Source organism: Heloderma suspectum, chromosome 3, assembly GCF_057233095.1.
Source record: "Heloderma suspectum isolate Gila_16-S chromosome 3, 16-S_ref, whole genome shotgun sequence".
NCBI lineage: Eukaryota > Metazoa > Chordata > Lepidosauria > Squamata > Helodermatidae > Heloderma > Heloderma suspectum.
In genome coordinates this window covers 326,806,805-326,825,868 of record NC_139460.1, presented here as the reverse complement: position 1 = coordinate 326,825,868, position 19,064 = coordinate 326,806,805, and the positions used below count along the sequence as shown (strand labels likewise).

The window sequence follows — 19,064 nt, the reverse complement described above, 5'->3', positions numbered from 1 at the left end:
CCCCTTTTAAAGCCGTCCAAATTGGTGGCCCTCACTACACCCTGTGGTAGTGAATTCCATAGTTTAACTATGTGCTGTGTGAAGAAGTCCTTTCTTTTATCGGTCCTGAATCTCCTACCAAGCAGCTTCATAGGATGACCTCAGGTTCTAGTACTTTGAGAGAGGGAGAAAAATGTCTCCCTGTCCACATTCTCCACACCATCCATAATTTTGTACACCTCTATTGTGTCTCCCCTTGCCCTCCTTTTTTCCAAGCTAAACAGTCCCAGCTGTTGTAACCTTCTCTCATAGGGGAGATGCTCCAGCCCCTTGATCATTTTAGTGGCCCTTTTCTGCACCTTTTCCAGCTCTGCAATATCCCCTTTTAGGTGTGGTGACCAGGACACAGTATTCCAAGTGCGGCCGCACCATAGATTTGTATAAGGGCAGTATGATATTGGCAGTTTTATTCTCAATTCTTTTTCTGATTATGCCTAAGATGGAGTTAGCCTTTTTTACAGAGGCTGCACACTGGGTTGACATTTTCCTTGAACTATCTACCACAACCCTAAGATCCACCGCTAGCTCAGATTCCATCCGGTTATATTTGAGGTTGGGATTTTTTGCCCCAATGTGTACCATTTTACACTTGCTTCCATTGAACTGCATTTTTCGATGCCCATTCTCCCAGTCTGAAGAGATCCTTTTGGAGCTCTTCACAATCTCTTTTTGTTTTAACCACCCTGAATAATTTGGTGTCATTGGCAAATTTGGCCACTTCACTGCTCACTCCTCATTCCAGATAATTTATGAACAGGTTGAAAAACATTGGTCCTAATACAGATCTCTGTGGGACCCCACTATTTACTTCCCTCCATTGGGAGAATTTACCATTTATTCCTACTCTGTTCTTTAACCAGTTACTGACCCTAAAAAGGAGCTGTCGTCTTATTCCACGACTGCTAAGTTTGCTGAGGAGTCTTTGCTGACAAACTTTGTCAAAAGCCTTTTGGAAGTCCAAGTAAACAATGTCTGCCAGATCACCCCTGTCTACATATTTATTGACACTCTCAAATAACTCTAAAGGGTTAGTGAGACAGGACTTAGCTTTGCGGAAGCCGTGTTGATTCTTCTTCTGCAGAGCTTCTATACGCTTACTAATTTCATCTTTAATAATGCCTTCAACCAATTTACCCGGAACAGACGTTAAGCTAACCAGCCTGTAATTTCTCAGATCCCCTGATCCCTTTTTGAAAATTGGTGTTACCTTGGCCATCTTCCAGTCCTCTGGTACAGAGGATGATCTTAGGAACATGTTGCATATTTTGGTTAGTAGATCAGCAATTTCATATTTGAGTTGAGAACTCTAGGATGGATACCATCTGGGCCCAGTGATTTATTTGCTTTCGATTTATCAATAAGGTTGAGAACTTCATCTTTTGTCACCACTATTTGCTGCAGTTCCTCAGCCTCCCTTCCTGAAAACACCAGTTCAGGCACAGGTATCTGTCCTATATCTTCTGCAGTGAAGACAGAAGAAAAGAATTCATTCAGCTTTTCTGCAATCTCCTTGTCCTTCTTCAGTACTCCTTTAACTCCATTGTCATCCAATGGTCCAACTGCCTCTCTAGCTGGTTTCCTGCTTCTGATATATTTAAGGAATGCTTTATTGTTGGTCTTGATATTGTTAGCGATATGCTCTTCAAAATGCTTTTTTGCATCTCTCATTGTCTGCTTGTAACACCTTTGTGGAAGCTTGTGCTGCCTTTTGTTTTCCTCACTTGGGCAAGACTTCCATTTTCTGAAGGAAGCTCTCTTTTCTCTAATAGCTCCCTCAACACTGCTCAGAGAGCTTCGGCTATTGGGCGGTATAGAAATGAAATAAATAAAATAAAAATAAATAAATTAACCATGCCGGCGACCTCTTGGACTTGGTGCTACTTTTCCTAAACTGTGGTATACACTTTAGTTGGGCTTCTATTCTAGTGGTTTTGAGTAATCTCCAAGAATTTTGAAGGATTTTAATCCTCTTGACTCCCCCTTTTAACTTTCTTTTCACCAGTTCCCTCATTTTAGAGAAATTTCCTCTTTTGAGGTCAAATGTGACTGTGTTGGACTTCCTGGACAATTTTCCACTTAAATATATGTTAAAACTGATAGCACTGTGGTCACTGTTTCCAACCGGTTCAAAAACATTTACATTTTGTACTAGGTCCTGGGTGATACCATTTAGGATTAAACCCAAGGTTGTCTCTCCTCTGATCAGTTCCATGACCAACTGTTGTAGGGCACAATTGTTTAGGGCATCGAGAAATTTAACCTCTTTGTCGTGACTGGAACATTCACGACGAAGTCAATGCCCAGTCAATGTGGGGGTAACTGAAGTCACCCATTATTACAACGTATCCTTGTTTGGAGGCCTCCCTGATTTTGTTTTCCATCTCAAGGTCACTCTGAGCATTCTGGTCTGGGGGATGATAGCATGTTCCTAGTACTAAATCACTTTTTGAGCCTGGTATTGCCACCCACAGCACTTTGGTGGAAGAGCCTACCCCTTTCAGGTGTTCTAGTCTGCTCGACACTACGCCTTCTTTGACATACAGGGCAAGACCTCCCCCAGTACACCCTTCCCTGTCCTTCCGGTAGAGTTTATATCCAGAGATGACCGCATCCCACTGGTTCTTTCCGTTCCACCAGATTTCTGTAACGCCCACTATATCCAGGTTCTCCTTGAAAACCAAGCACTCCAACTCTCCCAGTCTGGCTTGGAGGCTTCTAGCATTTGTATAGAAACACCTATACATGGTATCCCTCCCCAGATGCCTCTGGCATGTGCATCTTTTGCTATGGGGCACTGGCCCCTTTGATTGGCTATTATGTTCTACCATGTACTCCTGGCCTATTTCCTTCCCTTCTACATTTGGACAACCAGAAACATTTTAATCTTCATCCCTTTGAGATGATTTAATCTGAACCGGATGCTTCCCAGCTCCTGTCAGCTTTCCCCCAGGCTTTACTTTAAAAGCTGCTCCGCCACCCTTTTTATGTTCAGCTCCAGCAGTCTGGTTCCATTTTGGTTCAGCCGGAGTCCATCCCTCTTGTATAGGCCCGGCTTATCCCAAAATGTTTCCCGATGCCTGAACCCTTCCTCCCTGCACCATTGTCCCCTCCACGCATTGAGACTCCTCAGCTTCGTTTGTCCTGCATGTGGAACAGGTAGCATTTCCGAGAAAACCACCTTTGTACGTACATTGATCTACGTAAGTTGCAGCGGTAAAAGTGCTTTTACGGCTGCAATTTATGTAGATGTAAGTGCCTTATGTCTGCAAATGGCGTGAAAGATGCAATTTACAGCTGTAATTTTCACTGGGTCCACGAATGGCAACTGCCATTCGCAGACCGTGTCTTTTTAAACCTGCAAGCCCTTCCACGCGGAGTCTGGCGGGCACAAAGGTAAGGGGAGCTGGTCTGCTGCAGACCTCACAGGTCAGATGCATGGGAATCTGGCCTTATTTGAGTGCACAGCATCCCTAGCCAAAGCCTCCTATTCAGAAATCAGCCCTGGCGCCGCCACCTCTTTTGTTTCCCAACAGAATTCTTCTGCAGTAGACACCCTTGTCTTTTGTCTTCTTATGACAGGGGGGAGCAACTTTGGGAGATTTAGGAGCCATTTTCCACCCCTCTCCCCCACTGCAGTGCTGCCAAAAATATATTTTAAAAAATGGCATCCAGAACAAAGGGTCAAAATTAGTTTGTTTGCAAGCTAATTTTGACCATCTTACTGCCCATGTATTGGCCCCAGTGGCATAATCAAGTCACCTGTAGTGTTAGAGGGGCCTAGAGATCCATAATGCTTGCTTAAGTTCATTATTGGTGCAATTCCCTTGCTAGTAAGCCTCTGAGCATGTGAAGATGAGTCAAAGGCCGATACATTCCACACTAATGAGCCAGAAGGCCTTATCACTGCTGTGCCGGAGAAGCAGAGGTTGTTTACCTTAAAGCTACAGGTGGCTGTGCTGAGAACCAAACACTTCTAGTCTATGCTGGGAATGAATGCTAGGGGCGCTTGCTGCTGTTTTGCTCCCTCATGGCTAACATGTATGGTATAGGACCCATTGTACCCCATGGCTCGTGGTTCAGAGAAGGTGTCTGATCCAACCATTGGGTATGCCTGCGTGCTGTAAGTTACCCAATAAAGTCTCCTTGGAAGTAAACCTTGGAATGTGATTTATCACTATCTTCGCACCTCTACATTAAGAGGTCAACGCCCACGCCCGGGGCAACACAGCCCCATGGTAGCTACGAAGTGCTAAAAGATGGCTGCCTGCAGAAGCCACTCTGAATCGCGACTCAAGCAGGAGTAAACAAAGCTGGCAACGTAATCGCTGGACAAAGACGACTGCAAAGAGACTGGTCACTGATTTTCAGCAGGGATGTTGTTTACCTGCACTCCTGATATATCATTGTCTTTCAGCAGCTTTGGGTTTTAAGAAAAAAAGTGTGATAAAATTTTGTATCTTGATCTATATTTGAAGTGGAAATGACAAAAAGGAAAACTGCACCAAGAATTAATCTTCGGAAACGTCTTCCAGTGCTTTAGGCTCAAACTAGCCCAGCTAGGAGTCCTGAGCTCACTTAAAGGATGCATCTATTGAGGCATTGTCCCAAGAGTATGTTAAGGAGGAATAAGAAAAGAACATCCAGCTATTACACCTAAAGCCTCTCACACAATTATGCGCAGCACACCACTAACCCACAATGATTCCCTCATTTCCAACCAGTGGCACAAGGGTTGCACTCCGAAGTTGAGGATTTCGGTTGCTTTTCTGTTTTTGTGTTTTGCTGTTCTCAGATAAGTGCTGACCTCGCCTGCTCCTGGAATGCATTTACTTAATTAGCTTAATTATCTGCTTTAACCAGAGGCCACCGCAAGTCTACCATCAAAGAAGCTTAACCATTAATCGAGACAGAACCTATGAAGAAAAAGTTGTAGAGTACAAAGCCAATTTTGAGGAGACGCTGCTTCATCAGGAAATCTCTCACAAAACTGTGGGCATGATCCATCCCATCCTATGCATGCAGCTCAATGCACACAAACCGGGGGCACATACTCAGTAGAGTCCTTTATTTCCCCTCCTTTGGTGGCCCTTTGCTGAGCATGCATAATGTGCCAAGCGCATTGCATTTAGGGATGGCTGTTGCAAGCAAATCCTGTTTGCTTTTGGCTCGACGGATCCCTGTGGTCTAATTAGACCATTTATGCCTGCAATTTTGCACAAATTATGATTTGCATAAATTATGATTTGCGCACCCACATATGTAAAAAAGCAGAAAACCATGAGCTCACCCAACTCATCAGGAGACAAGTCAAGCAAGCTCACCAGGGGACAAGCCAGTGAAAACTTGCCAAGCTCCACCCAACAAACGGATTCCTCCACCATCTCTGATTGCAATGTGCTGTTTACATTACCTGAAATGGGAGGCCCAATAGAAGCAGGCTAACTTGATCTCAGAGCTCAAGCAGCCAGAGAAGAAGGAGCAGAGCTGCAGGAAGTCACAAAAGGAGGCATGCAAGGACACTGCATTCCATGGGACAACTGGGTAGATTAGAGGGGTTTTGCAGGTGAATGGGGAGTTAAGGGATTTCACTGGGCCACCAAAGATTTGTGCACCTAGTCTGTGAGGAATGGGTTTCCTTGCAAATGTTTTTGTTGTTGTTATTTACAGAGCTCATGGATATGAGACACCCTTCAGGTGGCATCACGGCAATGTCATGTCTTTAACGCGCCATGGTGGAAATGTAAGTGCAGATCCACACATCAAAATGGTCCAGGTTAAATCAGGATGGTCAGAAGTGTTTTTGACATGCTGAGATGCATGTAGAAATTTCCAGCTGGGAATCCTCTGGAATAATGTTTGCAGATGCTGGAGAAATTTGAGATGGATTAAAATAAGCTCTGATTTCTAAGAATCCAATCTGCAGAAACCTCTGTGGAGTGACCCCCTCAGGCCATGTGGAGTCTGTGGACTTTTGGATGATTTTTTTAATTTCCTGAAATGTACACATATAAATCCGTAGAAAAATACACAAGTTTCTGCTGAAGAAACATTGAATGGAATGGGGGAAAATACACTGAATGTTACGTACTGAGGTAAAGTGTGTAAATACTTACATAAATACTTAGGTAAATACTTATGGAATTATTCCCGGATTTTTCCGCGTGACAAAAAAAAAATTCACATCTATGGGCGGATGACGGAATGAAAGGCGCCTGACAATCCACGAAACACAGATGGAGTGGATTGTACACAGTCCATACATCCCTAACTGTCGCTTCCTGGCACATGGCTACCATGTGTCCCCAGGGGGCTGAGGAACACGCATCTCACTACCCATGTTTACACAAGCCGACGTGGTGACGTGCAAGGTATGATTAAGGGAAAGCATCTACCCTCAATCGGGATTGTAGGAGAAAGAACCCAATTGCCACTGCTCTGTTTATGGCAGCCCACTGAGAGAGGCCCACGCTTGCCATCATCTCTTCTGAACGCACAACTGAGAGCTGACTTGTGGAATATGCTTTAAGGCAGGGATGGGCAACTTGTGTCCCTCCAGGTGTTTAGGCCCACAACTCCCCTAGCCACAGCATAGCCAATGGTGAGGAATGTTCTAGGCCAAAAACATCTGGAAGCTCACAAGTTGCCCACCCCTGCTTTAAGCTATAAAATCAAGCGTGCCTTGAGCGAGCCTCAGACAGCCCCAGCAGGGGCCACTGTTGACACCAGCACTGGGCCTGCTGGACCTGAGAGCTGTCTTCCATTGCAATTTCCCACAGTGCAGCGGACAACACTGTGGATAATTAAAATTGCAGGTGGTTTCCAGCTGCCTGGCACAGGTCACAGTGCTGCTTCTGCTCACTGCTGCCACCACCAGCAGCAATTGAGCTGTCGGGGCCCCGCTGACGTAGGAGGAGGCCCACCAGAGGGAACTTGGCTTGGGGCTATTCAGACCGGGTGCAGCCCCGTCAGGCAGTGAGTGGGTGGGTGGGGGACACCTTTCACTCACCCGAGGTTTGATAGGGAGACCAGTGACACACCAATGGAATTTAAGCCCCTGGGTTTAGGGTGCAATCCTATGCACCTTTAGACAGAAAAAAAGTCCTACAACTCCCAGCATTCCCTAGCCAGCACGGCCCCTTCATGGTCTTATGTAGACAGCCATATATTAACATTTCTCTTCCCCTGCCACTGCAATTCCATAGCTTACAACGGCTTCTACATTCCTAATACGCTAGTGAGAAAGGGAAAAGAAAACACTTTGTGAACCTGATAAAAAAGAAATACCCTGAGCATGTGCAGTTCTGCATTTTAAACGAACTTAAATCAAAGCACCGTCATGACTACAGAAATAACATGGAATTTGCTTCCGCAGCCTTGATGCTAAACACGTTTACCTGGGAATAAGCACCATTTTGTTGCATAAAAGGAGAAAAAATGAGGGGAACACCTGGATTTCAGTGGATTCAAGTGAAAGAAAGCTGTCAACACGAATCAAAGCCCAGACTCCACCCACTTCCTGTGACCAAAGCAAGATTTTGACCCTGCCTCTTACCTTTGGTTGCAGTGAAGGCGGCTGAGGCACTGGGGCTGGTTCCGTGATGTAGGTCTTCTTGGCACCAGAGGATGGGTACTGGCCAATGGGATTCTGGGCTGCAGAACCAGGGGAAGGATAGATCGGTTCGGGCTTCCAGGCAGTTTGTGGCATGTAGGATGGTTCAGTGCTGTTCCGTCCTCCATAACTCGGGCCTCCAGGAGAGGCAGACTCTTGGAAATGAGGCTGGGGGGGAGCGTAACCATAACTTGGCTCTGGGTGATGCGCTGGTTGAGGCGTGTAGCCATAATCAGGTGCCCGGGACTGAGATGGAGCATAGGAAGCTGGCCCCAGAGGCGGAGGTTGAGGTGTTTGGTTGGGGGCCAGGCTGCTATACTGCAGGGCTGGTGGTTGGAAGTGGGGGGCAGGCTGAGCTGACTTCACCTGCACATTGAAGGTCGGGCGGGCAGGGGTGGAGGCTGTGGTGTAAGAAGCTGGAATCGGTTGAGGTCTCAGGGTGCCGACTGGCGTCACTGGGATAGGAGATGGCTGAGAGCCAGGCTTGGATGCTGATTTCTTGGTGGCAGTCAGCGGAGGCTGGTTTGGAATGACCATGCGCTTGTGTCCAGTGACTGGTGTGGACACTGGAGGAGTCGCAACTGGAGATCCGCCTGGAATCCCAGAGCCCTGTGTGTGGAAAAAATCAAGAGACAAAAACTTGAACCCTAACAGAAAGCCATGACTTGGTCCTACAATAAGCATTAGGTTCGAAAAGGAATCTGCTGGTGGCCCAAAGGCAACCCAAACAGCTAATCATCATTGACAGTTCCAGGGGCAGACAAGATGGCCATCAGCGATAATGGCTGACTCTTGATTCCCGGGGGACCACGATGATCCTCCCTCAATGTCCACCTTTTCCTAGCACAGTAGTTTCCGGACCTTCTACTTTCAGGGAAATGTTTTCAACCTCGAGCTCTTCGTGAAGGAACCTCTGCATGTTGTAGAGCAGGGGTGGGGAATGTGTGCCCCTCCAGATGTCATTAGACTGCATCTCCCAGAATCCCCCACTATAGGCTATGCTGCCTAGGGCTGATGGGAGTTGCAGTCCAACACCTGGAGTACCACATCCCCCCCCCCCGCTGTACAGCAACCTCCCCCAACCTGGTACTCTCCAGAGGTTTTGGTCTACAACTCGCAGAAACCCTGTTGATTGGCCATGCTATTTGGGGCTGATGGGAGTTGTAATCCAAAACATCTGGAGGGTGCTCCATTGGGGAAGGCTGTTGTAGAGTACTCTGAGGCGTTTTTTAGGTAGCACACCAGGGTCTCCACAGCTAAGAGCACCCCAACACCCGCCTGGAGCCGCACCGTGCAGAGAAACATTGGTGAGAATGGACAAAGGGTCCTCCAAGAAAGGTTGCCTCCCATGATGGCTCAAGGAACTGCTGGGAAGTTTCCGAGGAGCACCAGCTTCCCACAGAACACTGTTTACAACCACGTTCCTGGCAGCTGCATGAATATCATACTTAAGACCAACTGAGGGGGCCATTTTAAGGAATGGTGTAGAGGAATGGAAGAAAATGCACAGGGCACTTAATACATCTGAACTGTGTTGTTAGATGGCTTTTACTTTGAGTCTTTAAATTGATAATCAGACATTTTACTTAACCTTTATTGGTTTGCTTGCCAACTTGGATATACAGAAAGGTAGGATAAAAATGTCAAAAATAAATGTGGTGGAGTTTTATTCATAAAAAGTAACATTAATTAAAAATACCAACATGTGAAAATGGGGGGGGGTCACCTCATGGTGACCTTTCAACCTCAAATACAGTCAAGTGAACCAGCCCAGAGTTTATATATCATATATATGGCTATATGTTGACTCCGGTATCGGAGGCCGTATCCCTCTCGATACCAGTGGCTGGGGAACGCCAGCGGGAGGGTGCTGTTGCACTCATGTCCTGCTTGTGGGCTTCCCATAGAGGAACCTGGCTGGCCACTGTGTGAACAGAGTGTGGGACTAGAGAGACCCTTGGTCTGATCCAGCGGGGCTCTTCATAGGTCCTCCGGTTAATTCTACGGCCAAAGAAGAGTGACAGATGGTTGGAGACCAACAATTTCTCTCCCTGCCCCCAACCCCAAGACTAGAAGGCTGTTGAGGGAGTGTTTTCCTGCTTGTGATGTGTATGCTCATCACCCTCTTGGCCTCCGCCAAACACATCCGGCAGGTTTTTGTATCGTTGCAAAAACTTGCATAGCCTGTTTCAGCTCTCTTAAGAACAATTGCCTGTCTGTAGCCTGGACCCTATTTCTCCCTTCTCTTGATTTTATATATTTCTCCTGGGTGACAGAACCAGTTAATGCAAGAAGTAAAAACAAAACAAAATGTAGACTATACACACTCATGTGTGCAGACACACGACAGCCGTCCACCTCACTTTTTCCCATCAGAATTCGCGTTCGTCCCAGACATTAAAACTGTAGGATTAAATTATATTTGCTACGCTTGCATGAAATGCCATTCAACCCAGTGCTGGGCCTGGACTCTTGGGAGAACTATAAATACCATAGGTTAAGCCAGGTTAATTTCCCTCCTTTCTTTAATTTACAAGTACATTTGCAAAATGTGATTTGCCAGGAAGGCAGTCAGGGGGGAGAGATTAAACTGTGGAGCAAGGCTCCGCTTCTATGCCCAGGAACACTTTTTGGAGTGTGTGTGTGCATGTGCGTCCGTGCGCACACACTGGTGAGCTTGGTTCACCTTTGCCTTAAAGCTGGCGATAAGCCACATTAAAGAAAAGTGTAGGTTAAAAAAAAAGGGCAGCACAGGGGCTTCTGATGTTTAAAAAGAAAATCGATCTCTCACTAAAGCAGTACAAAGCAGCTTCTGTCAAAGAGCCAAACATGAGGACAGAGAGATTAGGGCTGCAGGAGGTGTTGCGGAAGGGGATTTTAGAAAAGGGGAAAGGATATGCAAGCTGGAAGGAGGAGATCAGGCATCGTAACAAAGGCAGAGGAGTATGGAACAATGAAGAAATAAAGAATGCTGGACTGTGAAGGAGTGGGTGTTGTAGAACTCTGTGGTAAAGGGCTCCTTGTATCCTGGTTTTGTTATCACCTAGTAGGCCCCTTCCAACCCTACTATTCTACTATTCTATGACGGGTGTGTGTGTGTGTGTGCTGCTGCTGTCAACCTGTGATTGGGGGGCTCACACAACTCCATACAAACATACTCCCTCCTTACAGAAAACTAGCGACTTGCAAAAGAGGTTCTAGCCTACCCTTCTGCCTGATATGCTAGCTTTTATGTGCAGGGACATGACTGTGTGGAGGAACATTCTGGTGTACGACCCTCCACCCTCCATGATCTGCACTCTGATGTCGTACAGCCCAGACACAAGTTTGCCACCTCAGTGAGCGCTATCAGAAGAAGGGCATTGCCCACCGCACATACCGTAAGACGGCAGCAAAGGAACAAGTGACATCGACGTGATATCAAGGCTGCGTTGCCAACTGACCAAAAAACCACCTGTCTTGGTCTCATGGCTTTAGCAGCAGCTTGCTGCATGCAGTCAGCGACCATTGCTTTTCACAGCACAGGAGACGAGCATTTTTCACCTGCAGATCCAGCTGCAGTCAAAGGCGCAGCCACAGTGGCTGGCTGAAAAGTTGGCAGGGATGGCCCTAGCAGTGTGAGATGGCAGCATCTAGGCGTAGCCAGCCACTGAATCCACATGTGGACTCTGGCCAACACAAACATCCCAGGCCTGGTTCCTCCTAGGGTGTTCCTGGCTCTTACCGTAAGGAGGGATGGGATAATTCTATTTCAATATGAACCCTAAAATGTTTGTGTAGATTGTATTTGCGGCTTTTATCAAATTGTGGTTTAATGTTGTTGGCTGCTTGGGTGTGTGGTACAGAGCATGTTAGAAATATACATGTGCATATTTGCAAGCACTAAATAAGTAAATAAATAATAGAGGGGATTAGGGTTCATGAGGACCCTAATCCCCTTTATTAGGCAGGACTTCTGAGGCTTGGAGCCCCACTTACCAAGTACTGGAAATCCCTTTCTGATTCCTACACCTGTTTCCAGATCAAGTTCTGAGTTGTTCTGAAACAACGAGGACTAGGGATTCCAAAGGAAAAAAATACACAAATGCTCAAGTTCCCACCTAAACCAGATTTCTGTGCTTTAAGAGGATCAAAATCAGCACTCTTCCAAGCAGAGCTCACCAGCTGCTCGCCAACCCTTGTTTCTACACTAGCAAAGAGCTGACAGAGGAATCTCTTTCCTGTGTACGTAGCCAAAGCGGAAAGACCAGCTGTTCATGAATCCAGGATTGGGGGGGTGTTGTTGTACGTGTGGGTCTTCTATTTTCCTGCCATGCCAGGGTGTGTGGCCCTCACATCTCTCTTCCAGTGCTGGGGAACCCTAGAGCCAGATTCATTCCAGAGAAGGGTGTTTTTGCACCCTAAGGAGAACGCTGAAGGCCAAATGATTTTGCCACAGGTCCCTTGATAAGAGGCAGGGGGGCTGAGAAATATGGCACTAATTCTTCACCAAGGCAAGGGCTGCTAACTTGCATGAACAACATAGTCCTAAAAACTGAAAAGGCTCCAGCATAAAACTTGCTTTTTGAGATTCCTGTTTTTGGGACCAATCTCAATTTTAACATGCACACTTCCCAGACTGCCAAGAGTTAGGGCCAGTAAATAAACTACTTAACTGATGTGCCGGCCAGAAAAAGCCCTCACCACTGGTGGTAACACTATGCACTGAGCATGTGGAATTGGGGTGATGCCGGTACATGTGCTGTAGGCGCTGTATGCCGTAGGATCTTTTGAATGTCCCACATGTAGCAGTGCTACGAGAAAAGGCGTTCCTGGGGCCTCCATGTGGGGTGATTTGCATCTAAACCAGTCTCTAAAGAAAATCAGTCACAGGTCCACAATAAGCAACTGGAAGGGTTAAATTTTCTGCAGATATTCAGGAACATAGGAAGCTCCCTGATCCCAAGACCATGTAGCCCAGGAGGAGGGAGAGGTACTGGTAGATCTCCAGGAGATTTGTGGTAGATTGCCACAGATTACTGGCTTATAATTGTTTGACAGTACCAGCAACAAAATGACACCCCACCTACCCCCAGTCCTGAGGCACATGGCTAAAAAAGGTCTGGGGTAACCAGGAGAGGATTTTTATGTGGAAGGACTGTGTGCTCTATACTGTTCTGGTGCCTGAAAGAAATGCCTGGGCTCAGAATTTAAATTAAAAAGTACATGTCTTTTGCACCAGGTGTATCTGGGGGTTCTAGTAAAACAACAACACAAAGTAGATCCTGGAAGCCTGGTGTCTACTCACCCTGACCTAGCCTAGCATTGTTGACACTGACTGGCAGCAACTCTTCAGGGTTGCAGGCAGGGGACTTCCCCAGCCCTATCTAGAGATACTGCCAGGGATTGAACCCAGGGCCTTTCGCATGCAAAACATGTGCCCTATGAATGAGCTATGGGTGCCACTAATGAACACAGAACCTGCCTTATATGGGGTTTGAACCTCAGTCCATCTGTTTTCTACATATTGTCTACACTGACCAACAGCCACTCTCTAGGGTCTTGGACAGCCGTCTTCCCCTGTCCTTCCTCAAGATTGCAGGGAGAGAACCTGGGACCTTTTACATGCAGCACTGAGGCTCTACCGCTGAGCTATGCTCCTCCCCTTATGATGCTGCCACTAGTGATGGCGGAGAATTCTGCCACGGACGCCAATGAGGCCGGATTCTAAAGAATCCGCCTCCCCGGAGTCCGTGGTGGAACGGACCACTCACCTCTGCCTCCCTGCGGGATCCATCTGGGGCGGATACCTGTCCATGTCAAACCTGCGGAGCTGGCCACCAGCTCCGCAGGGCTGGAGAAAGTCGATACGGCCGGCAGCCATTGCCGTGCCGTATCTCTGTCTAAGTCAGTCCCCCAGATGCAAATGGCATAGCAGGCGCCATTTGCGGCCGTAAAGCTGGCCAATTAGCCTAAATGCAGCCATTTACGGTGTCCGCTACGCCATTTATGGTGTCCGCTACGCCATTTGCGTCCCTGTTTTTGGCCATGATGGGCTACGCAAATATTTGCGTAGCGTATCGCGTGAACAGGGACGCAAATGGCGCCAACAGGGATGCAAATGGCATGAATCAGCAAAACTTCAGCTCGCTGAAGTTCTCCGAATTCCATCTCAAAGTTTGTTCTAACCCGAGTCCGTATAAGATTGCAAGCTATTTTTCGTTTTCTTTTCACACGAAAATCCATGTGTATTTACATGTGTATTTTTCCAAATGTCTGCATCAATTGTGCTCATCTTTGAAATGTATGCATTCTTTTCCCATTGATTAAAGCACATTTATGTGCATTTTTCAAATGTATGCATGCTGTCAAACTCTTCTTTTTTTGCTTTGCAACTGACATCGCAAGCTCGGAAATGTATGAACTTCAACCACAGATTGCATCCGAGTCCATGTTTCTTCTAGAAAGTGTGAATTGGGTACATCTTGATAAAAAACTGAACTGAAACTAATTTATCATACATACCTAGCTGGGCCCTGTTAGGAACAAGGATAATGGACTAGTGGGACCCCCAAGGGTCACTAGTCACTAGATAGATCTTGGATCTGATCCATCAGGACGATTCTTAGGAACTTTTACATGCAAAGCACATGAATATAGTAAACTAGGGATGTATGAGAAATTCCTTTCCATTCATTTGTTACCAGAATTTACCCAGTTTGCACCTCCCAGACCCCAGTACGGACCTGCATGCAATCTATGCTTGAAGTCCATACATTTCTGAGCTTGTGATGTGATTCACACAGCAACAAGCGTGCATTTGAAAAAAATGAACATGAAAAAGTATACTTTTGACAAGATGTGCATAAACACACATGAAACAATGGGACAAAAATGCATATATTTCAAAAACTGTGCACAACTGTGTGTACATATGGAAAAAATGCGCAGCAATTTCACACACATTTTTGTCTGCCCCCCACCCTCAAAATTAAGGATGTTGGAGGACTCGAGCTGTGGGGGTGGAGCTTCATGAGCTTCCATTGGCTGGCCACCCGGACTCCAATTTGTCTTCCTCTGGACCTTCTCGGTTTGCAGCAAGTCAAGCCAGCTCGCGCATTGTCAGCATTTTAAATTTACATAAATTACAGCTGCAATTTGTGCAAATTTTGGGAAAATCACCGCTGTAATTTGGGCATCACTATTTGCACTAATTACAGCCAACACACACACACACACTACGTAAAAATTCCCCAGAGTTGGGGAAAAACCCACAGCTTGGCTTGCAAATGCGAAAATCATAGGATCATAGAACAGTGAGGTTGGAAGGGGCCTACAAGACCATCAAGTCCAACCCCCTGCTCAATGCAGGAATCCAAGTCAGAGCATTCCTGACAGGTGGCTGCCCAGCCTCGGCTTGAATGCCTCTAGTGTGGGAGAGCCCACCACCTCCCTAGGGAATTGGTTCCATCATCGTATTGCTCTAACAGTCAGGAATTTTTTCCTGATATTCAGCTGGAATCTGGCTTCCTGGAACTTGAGCCCATAATTCTGTGTCCTGCACTCTGAGATGATAGACAAGAGAACCTGGCCTTCCTGTCTGTGACAACCTTTCAAGTACTTAAAGAACGCTATTGTATCTCCCCTCAGTCTTCTCTTCTAAACGTGCCTAGTTCTTTCAGTCTCTCCTCATAGGGCTTTGCTTCCAGTCCCCTGGTCATCTTCACTGCCCTCCTCTGAACCCACTCCAGTTTGTCTGCATCCTTCAAAGTGTGGTGCCCTGTACTGGACACAGTACTCAGGATGAGGCCTAACCAGTGTTGAGTAGAGGGGAACTAGTACCTCAAGGGATTTGGAAGCTATACTTCTATTGGAGCACTCAGGAGCACCTGATGAGGTCACCGCCACTCAGAAGGGAAAGGACAGCCCCCTGGGCTTACTCCAGCCCACTTACCTCTTTGCCTTTGTCTCCTCTCCCACTGCAACTCCCTTGGCCAATTCCTGTTTGCTCTCCCTGTTCGCTCGCTCTCATCACTTGCTCTCTGGGAGCTTGCTTGCTTCTATAGTTCCTAGACCAGCGGGAGCAGCTTCCTCTGCTCTGCTCTGCTCAGCTAGGAGGCAGGAAAGAGCATAGCTTCCAAATCCCATGAAGTACTAGTTCCCCTCTACTCAGCACTGGTTAGGCCTCATCCTGAGTACCGTGTCCCGTTCTGGGCACCACACTTTAAGAAGGATGCAGACAAACTGCAGAGGGTTCAGAGGAGGGCAACCAAGATGATCAGGGGACTGGAAACAAAGCCCTATGAGGAGAGACTGAAAGAAGTGGGCATGTTTAGCCTTGAGAAAAGAAGACTGAGGGGAGATAGGATAGCGCTTGTCCAGTACTTGAAAGGTTGTCCCAGAGAGGAAGGCCAGGATCTCTTCTCGATCATCCCAGAGTGCAGGACACGGAATCATGGGTTCAAGTGACAGGAAGCTAGATTCCGGCTGAACATCAGGAAAAACTTCCTGACTGTTAGAGCAATACGACAATGGAACCAATTCCCTAGGGAGGTGGTGGGCTCTCCCATGATGGAGGCATTCAAGACGGGGCTAGACAGCCATCTGTCAGGGATGCTCTGACTTGGATTCTTGCACTAAGCAGGGGGTTGGACTTGATGGCCTTGTAGGCCCCTTCCAACCCTACTATTCTATGATTCAATTATTCTATTAATGCCGCCCAAAATAGCATTGGCCTTTTTTGCAGCCACATCACACTGTTGGCTCATATTCAGCTTGTGATCTACAACAATTCCAAGTTCCTTCTCGCTTGTAGCATTGTTGAGCCGTGTATTGCCCATATTGTAACTGCATTTGGTTACTTTTTCCTAGGTGCAGAAAAGGGCCTGGTTTCCCAGTGACAGACATCCCTACTCCCAATCTGATATGGACGTGAGTCAGAATGAGCTTCGAGGTGCAATTCGGGGGACATCAAGGAGCTTGGGTTCACACATCCCTATTGTACCAGGGTCAGACCATTTAGCCAGCCCTGCCTACTCTGACTGGTAGCGGCTCTGCAGAATCTCGGGCAGAAAAGGGGCTTTCCCGTCACCTGCTCCCTGATCCTTTGGACTGGAGATGCTACCAAGGATAGAACCTGGGACCTTCTGCTTGCAAAAGATGAGCTTGGAGTTCTGGCCTTTAGACTCTCCAAGGTCTCAAGCAGAGTTCTTTTCCAGTTTTGCACCTAACATTCCTTCCAACTCAATACAAAACAGAGATAGCATCGGGGGCCTTCAGTATGCAAAGCAGGTACACTCTCCCTGGGCCCCCTGTCATTTAAAAAATGACAGCTCTTTTTACCTCTTTGGGGAGAGCAGAAAAGGAAATTGTTCAGTTTCCTGCTGATGAATAAGATGTTACCGTTTCCCCTCTTTAAATAGGATTTCTTCAATAGAAAATGTCCATTGTCTATTCCAACAGCAGATTGATTGTTTTTGCAAAGCATGAAAAGAGTGCGTGTGCGTCTGTGTGTTGTGGCGGGGGGGAGTTTTCTGGAAAGCATAAAGTTCTGTAAATGTAAAAGACAGCATTTCTATCCCTGTTTTTGGTTCTGTGACTCAGCACTGGAGGAAATAAAAAAGAGTGAATAAGCACACTCGGTCCTTTCTAAGCAGAAGGCAGAAAAACACACATACATGCAAGCTCCAAGAGAAACCAACAAAGAACTCTTCAGAGAAAGTGGACTGATTCAGAAAAGGCCCTCATTTGCCAGAAGACATGGGGATTATGGGTCCTTTATGGTGCTCAGCTCTATCTTGTTGTTGAGCATCTCCAGGTCAACAGAAGAAGAAAAAAGTTCCCCCTTTCTGCTAATGCAGGGGTGTTGAACCTCTTTCTGCCTGAGGGCCAAATTCCCTTTCAACGAAGCTCTCAGGGGCTTCATCCCCGGGGTGGGAAGGGCAAAAGGGGTTGGAGCCAACATATCAAAATACCAGCATATTTTAGCTTCAAGCCGTCCCTTAGAATCAGGGGTGGGGAATGTAGAATAGCCAGGAAACCACCAAATGATGGTTGGTTGAGGGAAAGGTTCTGAAGTCCTGCATCCCGCCCCCAGTGTATGACATAAAATGAAGATGAGGAAGCCAAACCAAGAGTGGGGTGGGTGGGGGGTTGCACACTACACACCAGCAGCCAAGGTGAATGGCTGTGGGTTTTGATTCTGGCGCCACTGATGGCCATTCCAACAAGGTAGAACTCTTCACACCCAAAGCAGTAGCCAGCCAATGAGAAACACCCATGTTTTTGTGTCTGTTTTGTAGGGAGCAGCTTGCTGGCTGTGGGGCTGTGAAGTCCTCAGGCAGGTCCGAAAAGGAACCTACCTCTGCAGCCATGGCGGAAAGAAATACAGTATGTCATCCTAAAGAGGCACAATGGAAGCAGCTGCCCGGCCTTTTCCCAGGGGGACAGCTACCCAGCATTCCATTAGCCCTGAGCATGCTCAGTTCTCACTGCCACCCCCCCCCCCGAGTTGTTTGGGATTCTTTGCTAAATATTTTTTGTGCTTCTGTAAACCTTGGAGTTCTCCCGAGCATGCGGATATCTCCCTTTTGGGTATGGATGGTGCCCTTTTGCCTGCATAAAGATTTACACTCAGAGAATGAGTTTGCTCTTAGTACGTAGGAGATATCTATATCTATACACATACACAGGGCTAAAAATAACCCTGTTCCTCTCCCTAAATACAAACAGAATGCAAGCTCCTCTCCCCAAAAGCTTGCCCATATAATAATCCTTTCATATAATAAGCATCCCACAGGCCGTTCTGCTTTTTAAACCTTCCGTGCCGAAAATCAAAAGGCAATGAACCTCAATTAAAGCACTGCCTGACTTTTATCTGCAGCATTAACACTGGTGGGCCATTAATTTTACCTTCATTGAAGATGAAATTTCCATTCTTAAAGAGTAAGGTAGAGCTGAATGTCAACTCTCAGGCCCAGCCGCACATATATAGCACATCTGCAGTGCAGATGGTTATTGGAGGTGGCTTCAATATCTGGGGTGTGTTCATTTCATTTACCCTCTTCCCCCTTAAACAACTGCATAGGGAGGCTTACTAAAAGCTAGAATGCGAAGAAAACAAAGTTAAAGCAAAAACCTGAGAACACCACAGTATTTTTTTCCATATTCCTGAGTGAAAATACACTTGGAGCAGTGAATTTCACAGTGGGTGGGAGGAATCTTTCACTCAGCAGCCCTTCATTTTGGTGATTTTATTCAAAGTTTCACAGTAGGCTGGGCTTACTACTGTGGTTACAACAGCCCTTTTTGCAGTATTTTTTTTTAAAGATCTGAAAACATTGTATTTCTGAAAATATTGCTCCACCACCAATAACTCTGCAGTAGAGTTGTTCTCAGCACCAATTATTCTGGGGCTGAAAACAACAGAATTAAATTT

At 46.6% G+C, this 19,064-nt stretch overlaps 1 protein-coding gene and 1 long non-coding RNA gene across 2 annotated transcripts in view; one reads left to right on the top strand and one right to left on the bottom strand.

Annotated features, from left to right (window-relative positions):
- LPP (LIM domain containing preferred translocation partner in lipoma) overlaps positions 1-19,064 on the bottom strand; it is a 382,758-nt gene that overhangs the window by 113,357 nt on the left and 250,337 nt on the right. The window contains exon 9 of the mRNA XM_084847796.1: positions 7,592-8,257. Within this exon, the coding sequence (XP_084703922.1) occupies positions 7,592-8,257 (666 nt within the window). The remainder of the gene's footprint in view (positions 1-7,591; positions 8,258-19,064) is intronic.
- LOC146351783 (uncharacterized) lies at positions 5,494-17,261 on the top strand. Its single transcript, XR_014789672.1, has 3 exons — positions 5,494-5,602; positions 5,707-5,779; positions 16,499-17,261. It is a non-coding gene; the product is annotated as an uncharacterized LOC146351783 (long non-coding RNA).